A 12,328-nucleotide genomic window follows, 5' to 3' on the forward strand; every position below is an offset into this window, starting at 1 on the left:
CCAACACCAACTCAACACATCGGACACGTTTGTTACGATGTATGCAACTGTCCATCCTGCGTAGAAGAAGCTTTCAGAGTTGAGTATGACGAAGACAAACCAAAGAAAAAGAAGAACTCACAACGCTCCCTAAAGAAAAGGTATGAAGATGGAGACCCCAACGTTGGTCTACTAGGTGATTCATCAGGCAAGTTTGACTACTATGTCCTTTATGGTAGCTCAACGCAGAAGCCAAACTCAAAACCAGAACCCTGCGAACCATCACCTCCACCAAGCATGCCTCCTAGCAATCTAGAAAGATGTTTTGTAATCACCCCATCATCAGATTACCAAGCAGAATTCCCACAATTAACCCCGTTTGGGAAACCTGACCAGAAAGCCAAACACTCATGGAAGATACAAAACTCTTCCATCATGACACCAAGTGGTCCCTCAAACCCCACCACTGCAGCAGAAGCAACTTTAAACTGGCAAAGTGAAAATGTTTAACCTTGCAAGAGCCTTTAAAGATTCACAGGCTGTCAAAGCTAGGTCTTGCAAATGGGGAGGTTGGTAACCTCCATGGATCATCAGCCATTGTTGAGATCTTTTGCTGTTTGTGTTGTCTTTCAAGGTCTGCTAGTTGAGCCTTGAGAAACTTCATCTCTGACTCCTTATGGGAGAGAGTCATTGATGTCTGCATCGCAGGAGTGTTTCTAACCATTTCCATCAGCTCTTGGTGGAGGTTTAGAATCTTTGTTTTAACTTCATAGATGATGTTTTCTATACCTTGAAGTTTGTTGACCAGGACTTCTTGGGTTCTGCTGAAGTTGTCCTGTTGAGCTAGGATGGTTGTGAGAACTTTATTATGGGCAACAGCATTTTCATTTTGCCAGTTTAAAGTTGCTTCTGCTGCAGTGGTGGGGTTTGAGGGACCACTTGATGTCATGATGGAAGAGTTTTGTATCTTCCATGAGTGTTTGGCTTTCTGGTCAGGTTTCCCAAACGGGGTTAATTGTGGGAATTCTGCTTGGTAATCTGATGATGGGGTGATTACAAAACATCTTTCTAGATTGCTAGGAGGCATGCTTGGTGGAGGTGATGGTTCGCAGGGTTCTGGTTTTGAGTTTGGCTTCTGCGTTGAGCTACCATAAAGGACATAGTAGTCAAACTTGCCTGATGAATCACCTAGTAGACCAACGTTGGGGTCTCCATCTTCATACCTTTTCTTTAGGGAGCGTTGTGAGTTCTTCTTTTTCTTTGGTTTGTCTTCGTCATACTCAACTCTGAAAGCTTCTTCTACGCAGGATGGACAGTTGCATACATCGTAACAAACGTGTCCGATGTGTTGAGTTGGTGTTGGTGGTGGTATGGTTCGCATCATGTTTATTGTTGGGAATATGTTTCTTCGTTCTTGGCTTGAGAACTTTATCTCAACCATTCCATCTTTATGCTTGACAAAACTCTGGGGTTGTTGTTGTATGCACAGGGGTTTGGTGGATTTGTTCGTAATTTGTTATCCATTTTTCAGGTAACAGTTTTATCAACTCTTCTCTGGATAGCTGTTTTGGAACATATGTGCAGGTTGGTATGGCGTTGGAATCAACATCAATGAATAACGCGTCACCAGCGTCATCTTGTCCTGGGACCATGATGTCTAGGGAGTGGTTTTGTACCCTGTACGCCATTTGATAGTGAAAGGTTGCCTGGAAAGTATTTACTTGTGGGGTTCCGCCAATTTGGATCTGGGCCTTTTGGGCTGTGAGTAGAGATGGGTCATTTATGGGCATGTTGAAGTTTGGGTAGAAGGTGACAAACACAGTGCCTGTGTTCAGGGTGGTTTGTATAGTACCTATACAAGTATGTTGGTATTCAACAAATCTTGTATCAACAAGGACTATACGAGAGAACGCCGGTAAGCCTTTTCTTCCGTGAAAGGTAAGGGCTAGTCGGATTGCACCGAAGTGGATGTATGTGTAACCTTAGGCTTGGCAGATTCTGGGTAGATTTGACGGTAGGGAAAGGGTTACAAGGTGTTCGGTGGTGGTGGCTGGTAGTTGATGTGAATCAAACTTGGAGGTTTGGACAAATTCTTTTACATGGGGATTGGAAGTAGAACCAATTAATTTTTTGACTTTTTTGGATAATGAATTCGAAGGTTTAGAAAAGACATTATAAGGATTTACTAAAGGCATACTAGTAATAGGTATTTTAGAATCATCAGAAATATATGATATTTCATATAGTTGATCTATTCTGGATGCTGATGACTGACGTAGGGTAGAACTGGAACGGGATAGTGTTTGGCCGGACATGACTGGATATTGGACTGTCTTCAATACTGTTTGGTCTTCACACCGCAAAACGAGACTTCACTGCGACCTCTTGTCGTCTTACCACTCTACTGCTGGTTCTTTTAGACTTCTAACAGGGATCTTGGACGGAACATTACCGGTCGTTCTTTTAGACCTTAACTATCGGTTGGTTTTTTGATGTGAGAGATCCGTTCAAAGACGGCAGACACAGAGCATACGAATCCGAACCTTTAGTAAAGGAGAACAGGAGCCGAAGTTATGGCTCTGATACCAAGATATCAGAGAGGCAGGGGTGAGATACCAAGAACATAAGAAATAACTTAAGAACTCAAATGTGAGAACTCAAGAACACTCAAGAACTCAAGAGAGAACTAGAGAGAAGATATAAGAAAGATGTTTTGGCTCTCCATATGCATCATATTTTTTTCAATCAAGATTCTTTAAAGGTTTTTTTTTAAGTATAACAATTTGAGGAAATTGAGTTTTAGATTTAATTCCAGTAACGAATTTAAGTGACCAATTAAAAACGCAACGCGTCGTCACCGCAACACCCATGTTATTGTTTATTTAGTTTCGGTTCGGTACCGTAACAAACCTAGCCAATAACGAAATTATTTTTTATGTTTATTTCTGATACGATAACGAACCTAATCGTTACCGACCGAATGTATGTCGACTTGCCACTGCAATGCCCGTGTTTATTTTGTTTTTTTGATTTTTTTATTGTTTTAAATATGTCAATTTTTTGAAATTATTTTTTGGGTTTAGTTCCAGCGTTGTGGCGAACCTATAGATACCGACCGAATTTTCGTCAAAATGCTTGTAATTTTTCAACCGAATAAACATTGTTTTTACTTATATTATTTTTTGTATCATAAGTAATACGTTTACTAATTTATTTTTCTATCAGATAACGACCATATGTGTGCCGCTTTCATCATAAGTTGTACGTGTGCTGACACTTTTTTGGGCGTTCACATATAATTTTTCAATCTAGTGCAGATGTCGTGACGAACTTAACCGATACAGACCGAATTTGCGTCAAGCCACCGCGGTGCGGCGGGTTTAAATCTGGTTTATTATTAGTAGTAGTAGTGTTATTAGTATTATTATATTATTATATATTATATTTGAAAAGCTTGGTACCGCAAGACCGTAATTGGTCCACGTGGCGGCACTAGCTTCTGACACATCATCCTTCTTTTTTATTTTAATTCCAATATCGTAAAGAACGTAACAGAAACAACCCAATTCGGGTCGACTCTCCGCCGTAATACTCAGGTTTACCGATCGTTGTTTCTTTTTGTTCTACAACCGTAACAAACATCATTGGTCCATGTGGTAGCACCGACTTGTGACACGTCATACAGTATTTTGATTATTTTTTAGTTCAACATTATACCAAACGTAACCGAAACTGACCCAATTCGCATTTACTCACCGCCATAACGCCTTGGTACCGATCAATGTTTTCTTTTTAGTTATTGTGTCGTAATGAACGCAACCGGAATCGACCCAATTTGCGTCTACTTGCCGCTGTAACGCCCGAGTTTTACCAATCCAATAAACATCGTTTTAAATGAGTTATTCTTTGGTATAACAAGTTATGTGAGTATTCTAGACATTTGTTAATTTATCTTTGGGTTTAGTGTCAGTTTCATAACGAAGCTAACTGGTACTATCATAAGTTGTATTTATTTTTTCTTTAATATGTTAATTTTTTATATTATAAGTTATACTAGTGCCACTACTGTTTTCTAAGTTGACAGATTAATGTTTTCAGTTTAGTGTCGGTATTATAACAAACTTCTACCAACTGAATGCACGTTAATGTACCACCACGGTCATAAAGAGCTTCCACCAACCGAATGCAAGTTAATGCACCGCCGCATCGCGGCGGGTACAAACCTAGTTATTATTAAACGGTATTTGTATTACACTTGTGTAAATGCATTACTGTTCCAATAAATATTTGGCATGTTATTCACTCGTTTAGACGTCTCATATTTCTAACAATTATTTAATCGTTAGTTAGTCATTTGTAAAATAAGTTTTATATTTTTGTTTTCATTCACAAAATGGGGTGTTACATACTGCTACCGCATGTTTGATTGATTTATGTTACTAAGCGATATACATCATTATTTTGCTTATGATCGCATAATCTAAAAGTGTTACCAGATGGCTAGTAGTCTAGTGTGATGTATGCATATCTCAAGTGATTTATGATACTAATCCTATTATAGTGATAATACAAAGATTAACTTACATCTCTGTTGACGATAATTAGAATCTCCAATTTTTAGGTCCAGGATATGGTTCAAATTTGGGTAAAAAAGAAATTTATAAATGTCCTATATATAATTCTTTTAGTAAATAATAGTTCTTATTATTTTTTTTATGTATTTACCTAATTACAAATTGGATCCTTAATCATTATTAAGTATACTAACTATTCTTAAAGTAAGCAGTTTGTAAACAAGCAGTCCTTACACAGATAGTTACAAATTCAGTTAAATCCATATGTTAAAATGGCCCTTGTGCTCTAATTATTACCATATAATAATTAAGAGTTTTAGTGTCATAAAGGCAAGGTTGCAAAAGTCGCTAAACGGATCCTAGACGGCCGACTAAGAAGTTGGGAGTATTCAGCCCTAGTCAGTGAGTACTCGAGGATGACTCACCGAAAAATCAGCCTAGGTGGAGATTACTCATTGAGTACTCAGCGGCCAGTGCCTAGGCACGATTTTTACAACCATGCATAAAGGCACCCATACCCATTAGGCCATCCACATTAGTTTATGTTTTCTTTCTTTCTTTTTATGTTTTAATTTCGGTACCGGTATCGTATTGAACGTATCAAAACCGATATAATTTATGTCCGCTCGCCGCCTTAACGTCCGGCCGCAACAACGTTCGGGTTTTACCGACTGGCCTCCGCATCGCCCGAGACCGACAGGCGACAACGCTCAGGTTTTACCGATCTTTCTGATTTAGTTTCGGTACCGTAACAAACGTAACCCAAATTGACCGAATTCGCGCTAATCCGCTGCCGGAGCTCTCATACCGAACCTAACCTATACCAACCGAACTCCACATTAGTCCACCGCCGCAACGCGCGATGAGTACACATATAGATCCGACCGTGGCGGGTAAAACACTTGTTTAATATATTATATTAGATTGTTAAGCCAGAAATAAAAACCAAAAATTGTTAAGCCAGTCAACAATTTGAAAACCCTAAACCCCCAAATTCTCCCGACAATTGTGCGATTGGTGGACATGGAGCAAAAGCCAGAACAGGCCAACGACACTCGTACTTCCTTCACAGTTGGCACTGTGGATATGCTCGACGACATATTTGGCGAGTCGCTAAATTTAGAAGACACCCACTTGAACCAAGGCTTTCAAGAAGGCTATGAAACTGGTTTAGCCTCTGGAAAAGATGATGGACGCCAAGTTGGCTTAAAAACCGGGTTCACAACCGGTGAGGAGTTGGGGTTCTACAGAGGCTGCATTGATGTCTGGAACTCTGTGATTCGTGTCGACCCAACTTGCGTCTCAACTAGAGTTCAAAAGAAGATCAAAGAGATGGATGAGTTGGTGTCCAAGTATCCAATTCTGGAGCCAGAAACCGAGTCTGTAACGGATATTATGGGGTCGTTGAGGTTAAAGTTTCGGGCTATATGTGCAACATTGAATGTGAAATTGGAGTACCGCGGCTATCCAAATGCGTCGGACCCTAATGAGATTCAGTTTTGAGGTCGTGACAAGTTATGTTTAAGCATCGTTTTAGGGAGTTAAGTGGCTCGTAATTGTTGTTAGCCCGGTTTATGTATCTCTATTTTTTTGGACGTGCTCAATACACAACTAATTTTAAGTAGAAAATGGACTACACTTCTATATAGTTTTATTCAATTATATGTCACTATTGTTCAAATTATATGTTTATACTTTAGACTTATTGGTGAATTGCATTAACAATCCAAATAGTAGAACAGGTAAGATGACCGTATGAAAAATCCGAGTCAGGTTATGAAAGCATTAAAAATACCAGTCATGTTATGACTTACAAAGTATGGTTATTTTATACAGTTATCTTGTTTGTCACTTTTTGTTAACTTTATTTGAGGAGTTAGTTTAAGCGACTATTTCTTAAGAAAATGACTAGAAGTAGGTTATTATGTCCGGTAATTATTCAGATAATAGAAGAAGCAGAAGACATTTCAAAATAAAATATAAAGAAAAATGATTAAATGAGTTACAAATTTTGCCTAAAAAAATTCATTAAATTTTAGAGATGAAGATCCTATTTGGAGTGCTAAGTGTATTGTGTCTTGTACAAGTGCCAAGAGTCCAAGATCATGCATAAACATTTGCTGAAATACAGTTAGATTCTCAGAAGTGCTTCTAAATCCAAGTCAATTTTGTATAAATACATTACCACTTGAAACTTTGTAATACAAACTAATGATTTAAAACAAGATACGTTTTGATAACAATCGAATATATTAGAGATTAGTCTAAACTTGATTGTTTTATTCGATTAGTCAAACAACTAAAATCAAACCGCTAAACTGTCAAACCGGTAAAACCAGCCAGTTTGGTTTGTCGTTTTCCAGAAATTCGACCCAAAGTCGTCTTCTAGACTCATCTTCAGAACCAGCCAAACCACATTGTGACTGCACTAGTGTTTTATCTAAATTTTTTAGATTTTTAATTTTATAAATATTTAATATGCTATCTTTGAATATTTAGAATGTTAACTAATAGACGACGCCTTACCCATTCAACTCACTTGAAGCCTTTTCATTTCTTTACAAAATTATTTATCCAAATTGAAAAGGTTCCAAATAAACAATAGGTTTTTAACTCTAAACAGATAAAAGGCTTTCATCAACATTATTTTTAGAAACAGCAAGATGAAATCAAAAAAGATGAACATTTCATTCTATTATTGTTATATACAATATGCAATATCTCATACAACACACATGAATCATTACACAGGTTCGGTTTACGCAGTTGGTTTTCGCCTTTGGAAAACAAACACTGAGCCTCGAGACCCCTTCCCTAACCTTAATTTATCATCGATATATGTAATCTCGAGCTGCACTTCACTTTCACCACCAAACTGAAACTCTACTGAGCCTAGCTTAAGATGCGGTGGCTCAAACACCACCTTAATCCATTTCTGGTCAAGAACTATCAATTTTCCTACACATAGGCAAAACAAGAAAAGTAGCAGGTGAATATGTTAAATAATCTAAGCATCAAACTCTTTAACATAAGAAACTTGAGATATAGTGTTCGGTTGCATAATCATAGTTGAAACAGGCTAATGCTGGTGATCCTATTCCTAAGCAGTTTAAGCCCGGCAAAACTGATGAGTCAGTTAATGGGTCATAACGGGTTTTGACCAAAGTGGGCTCAGGTTGTAACAGGTCATTTTAGGGGGAGAAAAAAAAAGCAGTAAAATTTGCCCGTTATATTTGTTATAAGTAAATTACAGTTTTCGTTCTTTACTTTTTATACCAACTTGCAGGTTCGGTCCTTACACTATGGAAATTACATAAGAAATCAATCATTTTGTCTTACATCATTTCCACTAATTGGTGTTAAAAATCATGTACTTTTTACAATTCTCTTATTTTCTTTTTTTTTCTTTTCCCCTTATTTATTTATTTATTACTAAGGGGTAGTTTGGTCCTTTCAGACCCTATTAACAAAAAAAGTTGTCACCGGCTAGTGAAAGAACGTAATGTGTTACAACTTTTCAAATAAAATAAAAAATAGAATTAATTATGCAATTTCCTTAGTATAAAGACAACCTGCAAATTCGTATACAGGACAAAAGGTGTGATTTACCAATTTGTTTTTATTGCCACTAGTCGACTATTGACATGCCGTACAGTATATGCAGGTGGATAAATTGGAGATGGGTAGCATTGACCTTTTAGACCCGTCCTAAGTAAGCTACTTTGACAAGAGCCACCCATTTAAACTTGTTAAAGACTCCCTTATGACCCCAACTAATCCAATTCATTATTGATAATTGCCCGAAATTCGGTGTTTGGGCTGGTTTTGCATTTTATGATATTTTTTATTTTAAGGATGGAGACATACCTTTCAAGGAAACTTCTCCATCAAGGAAACCAAGAGCAGAGAAAGATACCTTGTTCCTCACAATATCAGGAGCTTCAACAGCTTGAATCATTTCATTAGTTTTAAAAATAAGGCGTCCAAAACCACTCCTGAAACCGCCTCCAGGTGATGTAGGATTTGAACAATACACCACATCCCATTCTATATACAATTTCATGAATTGGTCAAGATTTCAGAATAATCATAAACCACTAGAACTGAAGTTCAAAAACAGATCACAATGACAGTTTACCTCCAAAAATCAGAGGGCATGTTACAGGTGAATCTATACAGTATTTACTCAATTCACTTGTTAACTCAGCTACTTGCAGGTGCTGTTCCTTTGTCAGTGTAACTCCTCGATCTGTTTGCGTGACCTAATTTAGATATACATACAACTAAGTACATCACATCATGAAATTGGAAATTTAACCACATCAATAATCTAGGCTTCCAAATAGGCTTGTAAACAAACTGAACGTTCAGTGAACCATTCGTTTGTTTGATAAAACGAATGAACATGAACAAAAAAATTGTTCATTGGTTAAATAAGCATTCATTTATGTTCGTTAGTTTCTGTTTGTTTAATTTTGTATGTTTACGCTCGTTAATATATTCATTTAATAATGGTTTGGCCTGTTACAAGTTAGTTTAGTTTTAACTAGTTTTACCCTAGTTATGTTTGTTGGTCTATGTTATGTGTATCCGTTTACGTTCATGAACCATTCGTTTATAATTATACTATTAACAAACGAACATGAACGAACACGGACGTGTTCATCTTCTTAACAAACGAACACGAACATGAAAACCTTGTTCATTTACGTGTTCGAGTTTGATCGTTCGTTTGGTTAAAGTTAAACGAGCGAACACGAACATGCTCCATTCGTGTTCGGTTTGTTTGCAAGCCTAGTTCCAAAGGTGTTATTGTTTTTAAGGAAGAAAACAGTTTAGAACTTGGATCATTGCAGAAATGTGAATTAAGTATATGAAATCTATTTCAAGGTAGATCACTTAATCCATGCCACTGGAGGACCTTAGTGTGGGCCAAGGCAGGTCGTTGCCCACCCAGCGTTTTTGTTCAGTAGTGTAATTTTTTCGAAAGATTAAAAAAAATTATGCTTGTTGAGTCCGGCCCATCCAAATTATTGTTCAAAATAGCCCGGCCCACCCACATTATGTGTTCAAGATCCACCACGGATCCGCGCGTCCTAGATTTCATTGCTTATATTCATGTTTGTTGACTAGATCTCCAACAAGTTAGGTTTTGAGCAGATTGAATAACTTCGAGTTTGATCATAAGTTTCACAGCTTAGAAATCGCAAAAACCTAATTTATTCAAGCACAAAACCTAAAAACTGTTAAGTGATCAAACTGTTAATTTATTCATCGTTGTCCTGATTTAGCTTTTGTTAGTTCAATTTCTAAGTCAACTCACGCAAAGCCCATGACTTCCTCATTGGAATGCCGCTCTTCATACTCCTAACTACGTTAACGACACAGTTTCTCAAGGATTATTCTTCAATAATAATCCTACATTGATTTAGCAGAGTGTTATGATTTTGATTGAGCTTCATGTCCCAAATATTTCCAAACTATTAGTGCCTATTTTGTTTCTTTGGGGGGGGCGGTCCTAATTCCTATCTCTTGGAAATCAAAGAAACAACAGACGGTTTCTCTTAGTTCAGTCGAGGTTGTGTATCGATCTACTTGACGGGCTATTGCTGAACGAACTTTAGGTTTCTTATCTTACCTTCATTCCTCCCAAGTCTGATAGTCAAGCAGCTATTTACATTGCCAAAAATTCAGTCTTTCACGAACGTACAAAGCAGCTATTAACAACGTCTCACTGCCATAGCCACGTGTCATCTAGTTTGTTAATACTGGTTAAATTAGTTAACCTATTTAGTTAGTTCGATATGCACAAAGAACGTATAAACGTAATGCAAGGGTTGATTTTGAAATCAACGATTATACGTACTTCATAACTAAACACGATAACTACTTTAACCAATAATAAGAAAACTAATTGGCTGGTGGCAATGACAGTAACACATGCGCATATTTTACAAAGTGATTAAAACCACACCTTTGAGAAAATGGAAGCTGCAAGTTGATCGGGCGAAGGAAACGACACCGAAGCGCTAATAATATTTCGACTTCGAATATTATGAACACCGCGAGGAGGTTGCTGTTGTGGTCTAGGGTTTAGGCGAGTAGCAGAGAGTTGTTCAGTGTTAACAGGTGAAAATGAGAGCACTGAGAAAGCAGGAGAAGAAGCCATGGTTGACAGATTATGGTTTATGTCAATGGGTTTAGGGTTTGTGAAAGAAGAAGATGTGGTGATGAACTGATAATGATGCCATTTGTGCTTATCAGCCAATTAGAGGCTGCAATTCTGCCATGCCATATCTACATTCTACACTAGAATAGATGCAAAAATCATTTGTTTTAATCATTTATAATTTATACTCAACGCTACAAGTTACGAATTCTTTTATGTTTACACTTCTAAATCATAAGTATTGATATTTATGTCATGTATGTATTTATACACAAATAATCATACATTGATGTATTATACTTGTACATTATTTTAGTCATTATTGATAGGAAAAGTTTTATAAGCAAATAAAAATACTTATATGATTTTAAACAAGCAATCTCAAAAACAGCCAAGACAAGAAAGAAAGAAAGAAAAATTAGTAATCATGCAAGTTCATTACATAAACAAAAGGGGCAATTTTTAAATTATAAAGTAAAAAATAATAAATTTCATAAGCTAATGTTTCTTTCTTTCTTGTATCAAAAGATTAATTATTTTTCATCTAAACCATTTATTATTCCCAATCTAAATTCACTAAAGATGAAAGAAACTACAATGTATAATAAGTTACAACATATTACAAAATACAACTCCACTTAACAACAATCAACTAATCTAACACATAATCAGATGAATTATTAGTTCAAATACAAATACAAACACAAACACAAACACATAACCCCTAACCTAAAACCAGCAACTAGAACTACAAACAACACCCAACAGTGTAAACCCTAGACCTTACAATCTCACTGATTCTCAGTAAAGTCATCTTCACTTGCCCCGGGCCCTCCCTCTTCTAGTGTTGTACTTTCTAGTTCTTGTCACGGGTCGTTTAGCAGACGGGCTATTGCCCGCCTTGGTAGAAGTCGGGTCACTCGTGTTTGAGCTGCCCTGAGAGAGATTAATGACATCAGCCACTTCTGCATGTTCAATAATTATATCGGGATTGGCTTCAACAAGAGTGACGTCATCACTCGTTTTATCATTTTTAACGTCTTTTTCCTCTGCGATCTATAAAGCAAAACATAGAAGAAAGTTTTTGATCAGTAAATCATCCGTCAATATAAGGAGTTGAAAACATTTGAATAATACTTTGGAATTAGTCGATCAAAGGAGTTGAAAACATTTGAATAATACTTGAGCAACTTTCAACCCACTCGGTCTGTTTCATTTCTAGACAACTTAAAGTTTGACCATTTAGAGATGAAATATAACCAGGCCTCTAAACAAACTGAACAAACATGAACGGACCATGTTCCTGTTTGTTCATTTAACTTTAATCGAACAAACGATCGAACATGAACAGTTAAACGAACGTTGGTTTCTCGTCCGTGTTCATTCGTTAGGAAAAAAAATGTGTACATGCTTGTTCGTTAACAACATAAACAAACACTTCACGAACGTAAACGAACGAACATAACTGAACAGAGACGAATGAACATAACTGAGCTATGAAAACCAAAAATGTGAAATACAAAAAATTTACTAAAATTAAGGTAATTATAATTAGCCAATAGCATTTAAGTTAACATTTTAACAAACTTAAAACAAACGAACGAGC

At 36.8% G+C, this 12,328-nt stretch overlaps 2 protein-coding genes across 2 annotated transcripts; one reads left to right on the top strand and one right to left on the bottom strand.

The window, feature by feature from the left end:
* Positions 1 to 5,576: 5,576 nt before the first annotated feature.
* LOC143536655 (uncharacterized) lies at positions 5,577 to 6,056 on the top strand. Its single transcript, XM_077030592.1, has one exon. The coding sequence runs from the start codon at positions 5,577 to 5,579 to the stop codon at positions 6,054 to 6,056; it is 480 nt and encodes a 159-aa protein (XP_076886707.1).
* Positions 6,057 to 7,220: 1,164 nt separating this feature from the next.
* On the bottom strand, positions 7,221 to 10,722 carry LOC143536637 (putative plastid-lipid-associated protein 8, chloroplastic). The gene is made up of 4 exons (XM_077030578.1): positions 10,528 to 10,722; positions 8,692 to 8,815; positions 8,421 to 8,600; positions 7,221 to 7,511 (listed from the first exon to the last, which is right to left on the bottom strand). Exons 1-4 carry the CDS (start codon positions 10,720 to 10,722, stop codon positions 7,312 to 7,314), a joined length of 699 nt encoding a protein of 232 aa, XP_076886693.1. The 3' UTR covers positions 7,221 to 7,311.
* Positions 10,723 to 12,328: the final 1,606 nt, after the last annotated feature.

The sequence above is a fragment of the Bidens hawaiensis genome, unplaced genomic scaffold (assembly GCF_021521415.1).
Source record: "Bidens hawaiensis isolate Kalapana, Puna unplaced genomic scaffold, B.hawaiensis_p1.1 tig00010855_1, whole genome shotgun sequence".
Lineage (NCBI taxonomy): Eukaryota > Viridiplantae > Streptophyta > Magnoliopsida > Asterales > Asteraceae > Bidens > Bidens hawaiensis.

Coding starts and splice junctions, on each gene's coding strand:
- LOC143536637 (XM_077030578.1), bottom strand. CDS start 10,722: ATGGCTTCTTCTCCTGCTTTCTCAGTGCTCTCATTTTCACCTGTTAAC. Junction 8,816..10,527: donor CAGCTTCCATTTTCTCAAAG/GTGTGGTTTTAA, acceptor TATCTAAATTAG/GTCACGCAAACAGATCGAGG. Junction 8,601..8,691: donor ATGCCCTCTGATTTTTGGAG/GTAAACTGTCAT, acceptor AATTGTATATAG/AATGGGATGTGGTGTATTGT.
- LOC143536655 (XM_077030592.1), top strand. CDS start 5,577: ATGGAGCAAAAGCCAGAACAGGCCAACGACACTCGTACTTCCTTCACA.